This window comes from Cnephaeus nilssonii (genome assembly GCF_951640355.1).
Source record: "Cnephaeus nilssonii genome assembly, chromosome: 4".
Taxonomy (NCBI): Eukaryota; Metazoa; Chordata; class Mammalia; order Chiroptera; family Vespertilionidae; genus Cnephaeus; species Cnephaeus nilssonii.
Genome location: NC_137075.1, coordinates 19,532,859 through 19,548,638, shown reverse-complemented (window position 1 = coordinate 19,548,638; position 15,780 = coordinate 19,532,859). Strand labels below are relative to the sequence as shown.

Below are 15,780 nucleotides of genomic sequence, written 5' to 3'. Positions count from 1 at the left end.
CCTTCACTTGAGTTGGCTATTCTGGACCTTTTGCCTCTCCATATAAATTTTAAAATCAGTTGTCAATATCTAAAAATAATTTTCTTGGATTTTGGTTGGAATTGCATTGAATCCATTGATCAAGTTTGGAAGAATTAACATCTTAACAATAGCCATGCACATGGAATATCTCTCCATTTATTTAGGCTTTCTTTGATTTGTTTCATCAGAGTTTTCATCATATATATTCTTTACATATTTTGTTAGATTTAGATCTAAATGTTTCATTTTGGGGGGTGATAGTAAGTGGTTTTGTGTTTTAATTTTAAATTGAAATTGTTCACTGCTGCTACATGGGAAAGCAGTTGACTTTATATTAACCTTATATTCTGCAACCTTGCTATCTTCGCTTATTAGTTTTAGGAGTTTTTTTTGTTGTTTTGTTTTGTTTTTGTTGAGTCTTTGAGATTATCTACATAGATAATCATGTCATCTGTGAACAAAGTTTTATTTTATCCTTCCTAATCTGTATACCTTTATTTCCTCTTCTTGTCTTATTGCATTAGCTAGGATTTACAGTACTGTGTTGAATAGGAGTGGTGGGAGGAGACATCCTGATCTTTTGGAAAAGGTATTTATTTTCTCACCATTAGGTATTTCGTTAGCTTCGGGGTTGTTATTTTTTTGTAAATGTTTAATATCAAGTTGAGAAAACTCCTCTATTTCTAGTTTGCTGAAAGTTTTAAAAATCATGAATGGGTGTTGGATTTTTGTCAAATGCTTTTTCTATATTTTTTGGTATGATCAAATTATTTTTCTCCTTTATACTGTTTGGTGGTGGATTACTTTAATTGATTTTGAATGTTGAACCAGCCTTGCATATCTGGAATAAATCCCAGGTGGTCATAGTGCATAACTCCTTTATCTGTGTTGTTGTTTTGATTTGCTAATATTTTGCTGAGGATTTTTGCATCTATAGTCACAAGAGGTATTATTATGTAAGTTTTCCTTTCTTGTAATGTCTTTATCTGGTTTGCTGTTAGGGTAATGCTGATCTCATAGATTGAGTTTAGGAAGTGTTTTCTCTGTTTCTACTTTCTGTAAGAGATTGTAGAGCATTGGTATTACTTCTTCCTTAAATATTTGATGAATCCATCTCGGACTGGTGCTTTCTTTTTTAGAATATAATTGATTATCTAAAATTCAATTTCTCTTATTGATAAAGATTTATTTGGATTATTTATTTCTCCTTGTATAAATTTTAATAGCTTGTACTCATGCAAGGAATTAGGTCCATTTTATCTAAGTTATTAAATTTGTGGACATAGAGTTGTTCATAAAATTCTTTAATTATCCTTTTTTTAAATTCTTTATTGTTGAAAGTATTACACATGACCTCTTTTTCCTCCATTGACCTCTTCTAGCCCACCCCTGCCTCTGCCCCAGGCCTTTGCCACCCTGTTATCTGTGTCCATGGGTTATGCAAATATACATATAAGTTCTCTGGTTGATTTTTTCCCATCCAACCACTCTCCCCCACCTTCCCTCTGAAATTCCATGCTTCTATGTATCTGGATCTATTTTTATTCATCAGTTTATTTTGTTCATTAGATTCCACATGTAAGTGAGAGTATGTGATACTTGTCTTTCTCTGACTGGCTTATTTCGCTTAGCATAATCTCCAGTCCCACCATGCTCTCTCAAAGGGTAAAAGATCCTTTTTATTGATTGCTGCATAGTATTCCATGAAGTACATGTACCGTAGCTTTTTTATCCACTCGTCTACTGATGAGCACTTGGGCTATTTCTAGATATTTGCTATTGTAAGTTGTACTGCTGTGAACATAGGGGTGCATACATTTTTTCTAATTGGTGTTTCTAGTTTCTTGGGATATATTCCTAGAAGTGGGATCACTGGGTCAAATAGCAGTTCCACATTTAATTTTTTGAGGAAACTCCATACTGTTTTCCACAGTGGCTGCACCAGTCTGCATTCCCACCAGCAATGTACTAGGGTTCCCTTTTCTCCACATCTTTGCCAGCACTTGTCATTTGTTGATTTGTTGATGGTAACCATTCTGACAGGTGTGAGATGGTGCCTCATTGTAGTTTTGATTTGCATCTCTCAGATGATTAGTGACTTTGAGCATTTTTTCATTGGCCATCTGTATGTCCTCTTTGGAGACGTCTGTTTCGGTCCTTTGCCCATTTTTTACTGGGTCATTTGTCTTCCTTTTAACTTGTTTTAGTTCCTCATATATTTTGGAGATTAACCCTTTATCGGATGTATCATTGACAAATATGTTCTCCCGTACAGTGGTTTTATTATCGTTTTTATGTCACTGGCATCAGTAGTGATGACCTCTCATTTCTGACCCTAGTAATTGGTGTCTTCTCTCTTTTTTTTTCTTGGTTAGCCTGGCCAGAGGTTTATCAGTGTTATAGATTGTAGTAAGCCAAATATGGTCCCCCAAGCACATCCACATTAAATCACTGGACCCTTAGAGTGTTGCCTAACTTTGCAAAAGATTTTATTAAGTTGGAGTTTTCACACTACCTGATATCAAACTGTACGATAAGGTCATAGTAATTAAAACTGCATGATACTGTCATAAAAAGTAAACATAGAGATAAATGGAATAGAATAGAGTGCCCCAAAATAAACCCACGCTTTAATGGCCCATTAATATTTGACAAATACCATTTGATCACATATATATAGAATCTAATGAACAAAAACAAAATAGCAACAAACTCATAAATACAGAAAACAAACTGACGAAGGAGGCAAGAACTTACAGTGTGGTAAAGACTGTCTATTCAATCAATAGTATTGGGAAAATTGGATAGGTACATTAAAAAAAAAAAAAAAGAAACTAGATTACCTCCTAACACCATACACAAGAATAAACTCAAAATGGATTAAAGACTTAAATGTAAAACTTGAAACTATAAAAATCATAGAAGAAAACATAGGATTAAGTAAAATAGACATTTTCCGTAGCAATATTTTTTCTGACATATCTCTTCGTGCAAGGGAAAATAAATACATAAATAAATGGGACTACAAAAAGTGTATTTTACAAATATTTTCCAAAGATGGAATGGAATGGAATGTGGTGAGAGAAAGCAGTGGAGCATGTAGGGCTCACATTAAGATAAGGAGATGTCCAGTCGGTGTGGCTCAGGGGTTGAGCGTCGACCTATGAACCAGGAGGTCATGATTCAATTCCCAGTCAGGGCACATGCTCGGGTTGTGGGTTTGATCCCCAATAGGGGGCGTGCAGGAGGCAGCTGATCAATGATTCTCTCTCATCATTGATGTTTCTCTCTCTCTCTCTCTCTCTCTCTCTCTCTCTCTCTCTCTCTCTCCTCTCCCTTCCTCTCTGAAGTCAATAAAAATATTTTTTAAAAGATAAGGAGAAAGAGAAGAGAAATAAAATAGATGTCACTCTTTTGTAATACTAGAGCCCACTTTTTCAAATGGAGCATTTAAGCAACACTGTTCCATAAATTCTTTTTATATGCTTCCTATAGAGAAGCCACTGTGTTAGGCCTTAGAACAAAACAAAGAAGAGTAAAACATGGTCCCTTCCTTCAACAGTATTAGACTCTAGCAGGGAAGACAAAACAAGTATACAGTAGCTATAGAGCAGTGGTCGGCAAACTCATTAGTCAACAGAGCCAAGTATCAACAGTACAACGATTGAAATTTCTTTTGAGAGCCAAATTTTTTAAACTTAAACTTCTAACGCCACTTCTTCAAAATAGACTCATCCAGGCCGTGGTATTTTGTGGAAGAGCCACACTCAAGGGGCCAAAGAGCTACATGTGGCTCGCGAGCCACGGTTTGCCGACCACTGCTATAGAGGATAGTACAGAGCAATGAATATATTTAAGGGATATGGAAATGGTATGGAAGCTTAGAGGAAGGAGTGTCAGGGTGGAAGCTTTGGTCAGGTTGTGGAGTGTGCTTCGTGATAGTTGTGCAGTTCACATGGATCTTGTGTAGTGACACAGGAGAGACAGGGAAAGAGCATTCATCTGGAGGGAACAGTGTAAGCAGTAATCCAAACTGAAAAGTGTGAGGGCATCTTCAAAGAACAGCTTATATTTCCATTTGGATAGAATGAAATTTTTTTCTAGGGTAGGAAGGAAGAAGACTGAAAAGAAAAGGAGACCAGAATTTTGGAGCACCTTGAGTGTCAGGCTAACACTTGGGACATCACACTAGAATTTTATATCCAATGAATTTATCCTGCAAAAGTGAAGGAGAAATAAAGACTTTCTCTAACAAACAAAAACTGAGGGAATTTGACGTCAGTATACCTTCCTTGCAAGAAATGTTAAAAGAAGTTCTTCAAAGAGAAGGTAAATCACATAGGTCAAAAACTCAGATCGAACTAATTGGTATGGTAAGCGAGGAAATAAAAACAGACACTGTCCTCTCAGAAAATGTACACTTAGGACAAGGTAGCACATACTTTTGCCTTTCATACTTGCTTTATCTTTATTTATTTTAATTCAGTAAAAACAAGCCGAACCTGCCTCTTTTTCCCCTTCAGAAAGATTTAAGAATGCTGTCAGTTAAGTGATAAAGGTTAGAAAAACTAGTTTACCTCTCCCAATTCATAAAAACCTGTAGAAACAGGCAACAGTTTTTCATCAAAGTATTTATAACATGTCTGAGTATTGTATAAGATTTTATAAAAAGTTAATTATTTCTTTTTAAAATCATACATGTATGAATGCCTGTTCTTTGGCAGGTATTGCACTAGATACTTTCACATGGATAGATCACCTAATTTTGTTCTCATATTACCTCCATGGGATTTTTCTCATCGTTTTAGATTTGAGAAGATTAGTCCTCAAATGGATATTTTTCTCAAGGTCATGCAGAGTGATGGCAGAACTAAAATGTGAATCTGCTTCTTCAAAGTCCAACCCAGAATCTTTCCATCTACACCACGTTTGGCATTGTTGACCCATCAGAGTGGACAGTTCTTTGCTGTGGGGTATGTCCTCCACTTTCAGGATGTTTAACAGTATCTCTGGCCTCTCCCACGAAATGCTAGCAGCATCCCCACCACCATGTGTGACAACCAAAATGTCTCCAGATGTTTTAAAATATTCCCTGAGGGACAAAATACTCCTAGTTAAGAACTACTGATCTATACTGGCAATTTTCAACCAGTGTGCCGCTTAGATTGCCAAATAAAAATTTTAAAATGGCAGCAGCCAACACAACAATAGCCATCTGGTGTGAATGAATCAACTCTACACCTTTTATTTTTGTCAGGCAAAATATGTATTTTTGGTATGCCACAGAATTTTAGTAATTTATGTGTGCACTGAGTTAAAGGTTGAAAATCGCTGGTCTGTACTTTGGTACCTTACCTCTAAATTTTTAATCCAAAAATATCCATTCCATTTTTAAAAGCAGTGTATATGGGCACATTTTTGATTGTGCAATTACTGTAAATAAATGAAGCAAAGGCAGAATAGGTGCTCATTGTGGGATGGTGAGTAGAGTGATCTCATACAAGGACTTGAGTAATACCTGATGGAGATAAGAGAGGACGCCAGGAAAAGTAATGTCAAAACTTGATGTAAATGGAAAAGTACTAGTTACAAGAATAAGCTGAATTGATGCGTGACATTACAACTGAGAGAGGGTGTTCCACAGCCGGTTAACAGACAAGCTGAGGAGAACATAAATAAATATCTGCAAGCAAATATGAAAGTGGGTCATAAGCCCAAAAATTCCAAGATGTTTTAAGGAGTCAGGGACCAGGGAAATAGTTAGGACCACAGACATGGGGGAAAAGATCCGGAGGCACTGAAATGATTAGATCTAATGCGGCGGGCAGAACAGGAGATGGTGTGCTGTCTCATTTGCTGTGGATTGGAACTATGATAACATGAAAGTACTAAGTAAAAACAGTTTTAAAGTCTTATTTTCTAGTCAAAACATTAAATTTATTCAGAATCACAAAATTTTAAAACTAGAAGAGTGAATTGAAACTTTATGATATTATCTCATTTCTTTCATGATAATCAGGTAGTTACCATCCTATGGCAATTTTTGTGAGCCATGCTATTGGTTACATGCTTTGAAAATTCTGAGAGATTTAATGGCTATTCTGTTGTTGTTTTATCATTACTATATATCATATATCATCTACACTAATAAAAGAGAAAGATGCAAATTGACCGTACCGTCGCGATGCCCACCAGCCCATCAGGAATGAGTATGCAAATTAACCCAACAAAGATGGTGGGTTAATTTGCATACACAGGCACCAAGCGGATGGGGGCAGGATGCTTGCATCGTCGCATGGCGATGACGCAGGGGTTCCACGCTGCCCCAGCCGCTCTGGGTCTCTGGGCAGTGTGGGAAGGCGGAGAGGCAGCTCCAGCCGGAGCGAAGGCCCTGCCGGCAGCCAGGGAAGGAAGGCCCATTCTTGCACGAATCTTCATGCATCGGGCCTCTAGTATACTATAACTTAAAATATTCCCTATACAATGTCATCTAAGTGCCAGTAAATTAAATGCTGTTCTCATGCTGAAAATGCATCTGATGATCAACAACTTTAACAAGAAGTTAAATGTGAGTTACTCTGTGAGAAAAAAACTAAACAATGTGGCCATGTTTCAGTTTAGGAAAGGGAACTCTGAGGGGGAAAACAGCACTAAAACAAAAACATGCTTCAAAGACTATCTACATTCTATATATATAAAAGACTAATATGCTAAGAGTCCGTCTGACTCTTAGCTATGATGCGCACTGACCACCAGGGAGCAGACACTCAACGCAGGAGCTGCCAAGTTCAGTGACTTGGCAGCAACAGTTCTCAGGTGACACACCCCAAAACCAGAAAGGAGGGAGCCTAATTCTTTGCGGGCCGTGCGATTCCACCTTTGGCTGTGGGTTATGTTGTTGCTGGGGCACTGTCACCCCAAATCTGGTTTACTGCACACTTGTGTTTGCGTTCCACACCCTGTACGACAGCAACTTTGCAGAGTGCCCTCTAGCACTCCGGGACCCCTCCGTGAATGTCTGAGAGCCAGTTTGGGCCCAATCCCTACAGGCCAGGCTGAGGGACCCCACCTGCTGGAGGGACCCCACTCACTCTGCAGATGCCCTTTGAGCCATGGTGCCACCCCAGGTACAGCCCGCTGGGAAGGGACCACGGGAAGTTGGCTTCAGGGCATGTCCGGCCCATCTTGCCCAGTCCCGCCCCACTGGCCATCTTCGAATTAATTTCCTTTCAATGTGCACAAATCCGTGCACCAGGTCACTAGTAGATTTATATATGCTGGGAATGTAGCTCCTGTATTTCACCTTGTTCCTACAAGAAAATTATAAACATTTTGATTTTTTGAAGTTCTTAAGGAACAAGTTTTTTCCATAAAATAAAATTGCTCTGTGTAAATGGAACATTACTATGTTAGAATTGGGAAATAAATCACAAGCTGAAACTGAAAAAACTACAAATTGTTGTGAGTTCTAAGAAGGAAAAGGTTAGGGTTAATGAGATCATAACAAAGAAAGAACATAGGAGTTTAGATGGAAGAGTCATAAAAAAGGTTTAGCTGAGAAAGCAGGATTTGTGCTGAGACCTGGTTTGTCAGGTAGAGGAAGGAAAGGCACTCGGTACAGATGCCTCAAGAGGAAAAAGCATGGTGCACTTCAGAAGCTAATGTCTGCCAAAAGGTGAGGAGGTGCGGGTGCTACAGGGCCCTGTAGCTCATGGCAAGTAGCGAGGAGTGGTCTGGCCCAGGGATAAAGGCTGTGTGTTCAGATTCTGGCTCTGCTAGGCGTGTGAGGTTAATTAAATTAATTGCCTCTGTTTCAACTTGTCATCAGTAAAAAAAAATAATTTGGACAGGACTTCTCATAGGTTATGAGGTTTAGCGAGTTAAAATACCAATTGTTTTCATTTATAGAGATTTATCCTGAGTACAGTACGATGCTATTGCAGAATTTTAAGTGGCATTATCTAATTTATCTTTTAAAAGCTTACTCCAGCAACTACTTTTGTTTGTGAAAATCTGGATGGGAATTTAAAGATTTCCAAGGAATTTTGAATAATGAGTAGCTTTTTGAGCATTAAAGTCACAGGTTCATCTGAGAGCAAAATCAGGTATAAATTTGCCAAAAAAAAGATTAAATGATAGAAGAGTAGGAGGGGATGAATAATTAGGGAATTAAGTTGGGACACCATAATCCTAATGATGAGATTTTGAAAACTGAATTATGGATTCTTAATATTTAATTGGTTAGAGTATATTGAATAATGATTTAGATACCATACACAAATGCAGAATTCCCTAAGACAGCCCACTGTGAGCTCTAAGTGAGATCATGTATGTAATATTAAAATATAAAGGAATGGAGTAGGCTAAGATTTTAAAAATAGGACACAAGAAGCACTGCCAGTAAAGAAGCAATTTTAAATTGGACTTCAGTAAATTCAGAATTTACATTCATCAAAAGACAACATTAAGAGAATGAAATATCATTGCAGCCCTATTAGAATGGCTGAAGTTAAAAGGGCTGCAATCCCACACTAAGGGAGCATGTTTGAACAACCGGAACTTCTACTTCGCCGAGAAGAGTGTAAATTGCTGCGGCCACTCTGGGAAACTGTATGTAGCATCTACTAAATATAAACGTACCTACACACCCTATGGATACATTCTTTTCCAGAAATGAGTACTGATATCAGCTATATCTCAATAAAGCTGGGGTTGGGGGCGGCGGGGAATGAGTACTCAGGTCCATCAAAAGACACGTACATGAATGTTAATAGCAACAATAGTGAAATCATTAAGTAAATTGTTGAATATTTATAGAACAGAATAATTCACAGCAGTAAAAAATAAACTACATTCAACTAAGGAGGAATCTCATAAAACCTGTGTTAAGCAAAAAAAAAAAAAAAAAAAGACAGACAAAAAGTTCAGAAACAGGCAATACTAATCTTGATAGAGGTTGGACTGGTGATTACACTGGGGGAGGGGAATCTGCTGGGAGGGAACACTGGGAGCCAGCCTTCCTGCGTTTTGTTCTGTGTTTTGTTCTTTACATTTTGTCAAGCTGAATACTTTAAATGTGTCCACTTTATGTAATTTAAAATATAATTAACAATTAAAATATAAGTGACAATGTTTTAAACGTTAAAAAACCGTAAACAGACTTGTCCTTTTAAAGATGTTTGTTTTGTTTGTTTTTAGTTTCTATCTTGGGTCTTTCTAATTGACAAAGACGGTGGGCTGACGGAAATTGAAGCTGGAATAGGAAGGATGCAGAAAGTGTGAAAGGGCATAGAATAGGAAAATGGACAGGAGACTGGTGTCTTTAGACATGTGGGATGATAGAACTGAGAAGAAATGAAATAAGAGAGAAATAAGGTGAAATCTAGAAAGATCGTTTTTTACACTCACCATTCTTATTTTATAGGTAGTAATCAGTTGACCACAGTTTAGCAGCAATCTTTCCTCCTAACAACTAATTTGAATCCTGAAATGATTTCTTTTAGATGTTAACTGTCCCTGTTTCAAGTCCTTCTGACACCTTCTCCAAAGTGAGCATGCTGGAAAGGCTTATAGGTTACTTAAACGAAAGGAAGAAGTTTGTAATTACTTTAGTTTGAACAGTTTTCAACAAAGTATCATATGAGGTATTCGGCCAGTGCCGAACGTTCCCTGACTAGCTTTTTGCAGCTGCAAGAATTATATTACTTTCTTTCACATTATCAATCTGTAATATATAGTTAGGTTGTTTAACTTTAAGTCTCCCATTGACATTTCTTTTATATGCATATAATGAAATGATTTTATTTCATAAAAAAGAACATCTCCTGTGTGGATTTTAAATTTTCCTTATTAAATATTTATATTTTCAAAATGTCCTTATTTAATTGAGTGAGGTGCTTGGTGCCATTTCAAAATAACCTCAGGTGGTAGGTGTAATGACATATCAAAAATTTGACCTTTAGCATTTTAGGGTTCTATTTTTGTCTGCATTTTCTTCTGCATTCAGTCTTAATTTATATGCTGTTTCTCTGTAACTTAATGAATGGATATACTTGGCATAAGATTCATTAATGAAAAGAAAATGTATTGGAATACATATTATTTCTGTGCAGTCTAATGATTTTAACTTCATTCATATCTCAACTATGACAAGTAGAAAATTCTTTGTGTGAGGCTGGTTGGTATTTGTATAAACCTCATTCATTCTCAGTACATGCTCAGCCCAATAGACCCTGGATCTACTAAACTGATGATGCCACTCTCTTACTTCTCACTTATTTGCAGTCAGATTATTATACTATTTTAGTAACCTAGAGATTCTTTATTTTTTTAATTTTCTGCTTTTCCTTTTAAAGAAAATGGAATGTAATATTTACAGGGATATAATTCAAGTAACATCTTGCAGCATCTTTTTGTATACCTTGGTAGCATAGATAATTATTTGTCTGGGTAGCTTTCAGCCTAGATGCAGAGAAATGGAATAATTATCATGTATAATATTCTGATATAAAAATTATTTTCACTTACTCATCTAAGTATGTCTTTATTGATTTTTAGAAATGTATATTTCTAACTAGGGATTTTTTTTCAGATGGTTTTTGGTCAGTCAGCCTACATATTTATGCTTAAATTATTTATTTTTGTATTTTCTCAGTTTACACAAATCTTTATCCCAAGAAGAAAATCTGAAGGATCAGTTTAACCATACCCTTAGTACCTATGAAGAAGCTTTAAAGAACAGAGAGGACATTGTTTCCATCACTCAGCAGCAAAATGAGGAACTGGCTGCCCAACTGCAGCAAGCCCTGGCAGACCGCGCGAACCTGGAGTCAGAGCTTCGGCTCGCCGCGGAGGCCTCCCAGGCAGCCCGTGACAAGGTTCAGAAGTGAGTAAAATGACCTTGCACTATTTCAAAAGCATGAAACAAAACAAAAACACTCCTTTTTAGCAACTAAATAACATACTATTTATTACTCATCCTACTAATACTTTAAGACAAAAGTTTATTGAGCCAAATAAACTCTTTTTGACTATCATATCCATATTTGGGATCAAAAACCATTTACTTGGGAATCATAGTTACTGTTTAGGACAAACCATTTTTGATATCTGATCTTCATCAGTTCATGGGAGCTATACTATTAAAATCATTTCATAGATAATAGATAGAGTTATTAGCAAGGGGAAGAGGCAGTCAAATTTCCAACTTGACTCATTTGGCTTCAAGATAATCCTGCTTGAATCCAGATCATCTGTGACCTAGTAATCTGAGACCTCTAGTCACATAGAATAGAGTACAGTGTAATTAATTTTCAATATTGTTCTTCTGAAGTATTCAGTACAGCTTTTTACAGTGCATAATTATATTTGTTTATTTTCAATGATCTTTGCATTTTTTATTAAAATTTAAATAAAGCTGCATAATAAGTCAGTCCTTATGATAGCCAGCAAAATGTTAATAAATAATTTACCAGACAAGGAAGTCACTTGTCAACCTATGGGACTTGAACATTGTAGCAGAGTTTCCTAAGGTAGCTTTAATGTAATGGAACTTGTCATTTTAACTGAGCCCTTCTTTATGGATTGTTAACAGCATTACATTATTCACATACCTAATCACCTTTAATTTCTAATGCATACATTTTTCCTTAACAACTTTATTTTTTTAGTTTCACAGTATGAAGAATTAATGCTAATTTCAAAGTTTCTTATTTCTCACCACTTTTTATTTGAAAATAAGTCATCTCAACCATTTCCCCAACACTCCTGAAATTATGTTTTATAGCCCAAGGTCAGGTAAATCTGTAGTCAAGACCATTTTAAAACAGATTAGGAATTATGCATATTAATTTGTGCTATCACTGTACCTTAAACTTGTGATTTATGGTATGAAATTATGTTTTATAGCCCAAGGTCAGGTAAATCTGTAGTCAAGACCATTTTAAAACAGATTAGAAATTATGCATATTAATCTGTGCTATCAGTGTGCCTTAAACTTGTGATTTATGGTATTCTATTTTTTATAGGTTTAAAGATTTGGTTTATATTCAGTCAGAAACTGTACCAGTTATTCACAATGTACAATATCATTCTAAGAATACCAAGATATATAGGTAGATCTTACTTCATTGTGAAATATAAAGCAGTAACTTTTGACAGGACCTGATTTAGCTCTGTTTGTTTAAAGTCTACAAATAATTACAAATTTCAAGTGTAATTATTTTTACATTTTTATGTAATTCTTTACATGTAATCTTTTAATTTCTATAGATAGCTAAAATTCCCTACAAGTGTTTTCCAGAGAACAATTAGATTTCTAAAAAAAAAAAAAAATCTTTAGAAATGTTATCATACCAACCTTTTATTTTTTAGATCTCATCAACTATTATAATTTTTTAAAGAAATAACTTTGTACAACAAGAAGTAGAAATAACATCATCTCAGATAATGCTTTAAATTGAATAAGTTTAATCTTTTGAAAACGTATTGCCCTTATTCCTCACCTTTAACTACAATAGATTTAAAAAATTTAGTGGAATGGTGTCAATTCATTAACAGAGTTTAAGTGCAACAGTTATGTCATTTATAAGAATTAAATGTTAAATTCTAATTTAAATGTTTAATCTTTTATTTTTAGCAATAAGACCTAGATGAAATTTTGTCAGGTTTTCCTTTTCATATTCAATCCATTTTATTTCACTTTTAATTACCCTCAATTGGGCAATGTATCTTCCCTGCAGTTAATGTGCACATCAGTCTATTTTATTGGATTTAAGAGGATAACCTTCCAGGAAACCAATTTATATGAGTTTTTTAGATGGTATTAGTATTCTCTATCCAATCTTAAATTTATATTATTAGAAATTATTTATGAAGGCCCTTTGTAAACATGCCAGTATTCCAGGCAATAATTACAATGTAAGCTAAGATGTTCATGTTTCCACCTTCTCCCGTCAAAACCAAATTTCTTGAATAACTGATCTATATTCACTACCTTGAATTTTTCAGTTCCCACTTACTCCTATGCTACTCAATGCACGATGGCTAGTTCCTCTACTGGAATTGTTGTTCTTAAGATTACCAGTAATTTCCTAACTGTTAAATGCAATGGGCCACTTCTAATTATATTTTTATTATAAAACTAATATGTGATCATGGTAAAAAATAAGAAAAGATGGTCATATATCTTCAGCAATATCACATAGTGGTTTAAAAGCTCAGGCTCCGATTCAGAATGCATAGGTGTGTGAACTTGTACATTTTATTTTAAAACACTATTCTGATGTAGACATTAATAGTCCTACCTCATAATAAATGGTGATAAGTGGAGATTTGACTTTGGATGGTGAACACACTACAGATGATGTGTGTGGAATTGTGCATCTGAAACCTGTAAAATTTTGTTAACCAGTGTCACTGCAATAAATTCAATAAAAAGGAAATATAATAATAATTATGAAATGAGAAAAAAATTAGATAAGATTATTCCTGTAATACTTTTAGAACAATGCTTGTTACATAGACCCTCCTTCTCTTCCCATTTTACTCCACAATGAACTCTCTCCTTCTGCAGAAGGGCTCTGCCTTCTCAAGACTGAATGCCTTTGTATATGTTGGTCCCTCTGCTTGGAGCCTTTTGCTCTCCCCCCCCCCCCCCATGAGAAACTTATTCATTCTGTGAGAGTCAGTGCAACATAGAGGATAGCGACAGGCTTTGCAGTCTAGTCAGACAGACCTGTGTTTGATTTCCTGTTTTTTCTACTTATTTCCTGGGAGATTGGGGGCAAGTTACTTAACCCTAGAAGCAAAAGTTCCTCAGTTAAAAGATTCAGACAGTAATACTGGCCTCACAGGCAGGATTAATGTGAGAATAAACTGGATAGCATATAAAATGCCTAGTTCAATACCAGTTATTTTATTATAAACAATAGGGGCCCAGTGCATGAATTCATGTACCTTGAAAGGAACTGTGGGCTGCGAGGCTGTGGTGGGCACAGGGGCAGGTCTCGGCCATTCTCCATGCCCCCACTCGGCCCCTCTCATGGCAGCCCCTGGTCTCTTATCTGCTGGCAGCCCCGCTCCTGCCACCACTGCTCCCACACGCCGATGGCTCCGGCCCCACTCACATCCGCTGATGGTACAGAGCGATTGGGGCCGTCAGCAGGTGAGAGTGGCGTCTGCTGCCCTGATCGCCCCTCAGGAGCAGTGGAAGGTAGAGAAGCCCTCAGGGACGATCAGGCCAGCAGCCGCTGCTCACACCCGCTAATGGCACCAAGTGATCGGGACCAGCCTGACACCAGCAGTAGGTGTGAGCGGGGACAGCGCTGGCAGCAGGTGAGAGCGCCAGGCGGGACCGTGGCACATGGGAGCAAAGAATTTTCAGTAACCACCAGAGGCTCACCCCGATGACAGCGACCGGCACCCTGCCTTGGTCTGGTGCCCCCACTCACCCACTCCACCATCCCACCACAGCCAACACCCACCATGTTCCGCACATGACTCCTGGTGGTCAGTGCATGTCATAGCAACCGGTTGTTCGGTTGTTTGGTTGTTCCACCATTCAGTCTATTTGCATATTAGCCTTTTATTATATAGGGTTCTATAAGTTATATTATTAGTATCATCATATTCATCAAACTAGCAAAACTAGTTCAGTTTTCTCTGCAAAGTCACTCTCTTCTGTGTGCTTTCCTAGTATTTTTGTTGAAAATTACTCCCTAGAAAATCAAGCCTTCTCCTATATTTCCCTCCTCAGGTAATGGTTTTCAGCAATTTCAGCTCTGTCCTTGTTCCCTCACTCTTTCTTACCATTTGCATTCACTTTGCCATCAATCTCTGTTTTGTCTTTTGTCTTTTTTTTTTTCCCCAAGCTCTGTTCTGTCTACTGCTTAAGCATCTCCTGATTCTCTTCACCCCATCCTCACACATTAATTGCATTAATTTAGGCCCTCATCATCACTCATCCAGACTATCATAAAACTAGTTTACCTGCCTGTAGTTCTCTCAAGTTTATCTTCCTCACTGCCACCAGAGTTGATTTTTCTAAAACATAAACCAGGTTATATTACTTTCTTATTTAAGACTAGAGGGCCGATGCATTAAATTAGTGCAACAGTAGGCCTTCCTTCCCCTGGCTGCTAGCACCGGCTTCCCTCCGGCACCTGGGACCCAGGTTTCCCACTGGCCACCAGCAGGCACCCGGCTTCATCCGGAAGGTCACCTGGAAGGATGTCTGGTCTAATTAGCATATTATGCTTTTATTGTTATAGATTTTCAGGGGCTCTTTCTCCCCTACAAGTTAAAGTATAAACAACCTAGCATGACACATGAGGCCTATCAGTAGCCTTCTTCCATTTGTCTTGTATAATTTCCTCCCACGACCACTACCACAATATCTCTGCATGTGCTATTTCTTCTTCTTAGACCATGTCCCCCACTTTTAGTACCTAGCCAAGTTTTTGTTACTCATTAAAGTCCAGTCTAAATGTTACCCCTAAAAATGTTTCTTTAGATTTTCATTCTTTCTTGTGGTCATAGTACTTAATCCATATCTCTATTCAAGGTCTTAATCATCTATGTGTAATAATCATTTTGTATATCTGTTTCCTCTCTGTTTCACTCTCTGCAAATTTACCCACTGTTGAGCATTCCCAAGACATGGATAGTGTCCTATTCATATTTTTATTCCAATCTCCTCCAAATACTCACACAGATGCCTGCTGTAAAGTAAGCACTTATAAACAAATGAACTAGAACAAT

General features: G+C 37.0%; 1 protein-coding gene across 7 annotated transcripts in view; it reads left to right on the top strand.

The window, feature by feature from the left end:
* MIPOL1 (mirror-image polydactyly 1) overlaps positions 1-15,780 on the top strand; it is a 340,115-nt gene that overhangs the window by 267,953 nt on the left and 56,382 nt on the right. For 5 of the 7 annotated variants that reach the window (XM_079767462.1, XM_079767463.1, XM_079767459.1 and 2 more), the window contains one exon: positions 10,676-10,906. The exons of 1 other annotated variant lie outside the window; for it this stretch is intronic. In XM_079767462.1, coding sequence (XP_079623588.1) covers positions 10,676-10,906 — 231 coding nt within the window. Of the gene's footprint in view, positions 1-8,510; positions 8,881-10,675; positions 10,907-15,780 lie in introns of those variants that run through there. One more of the 7 variants, XM_079767466.1, reaches the window with a different exon arrangement.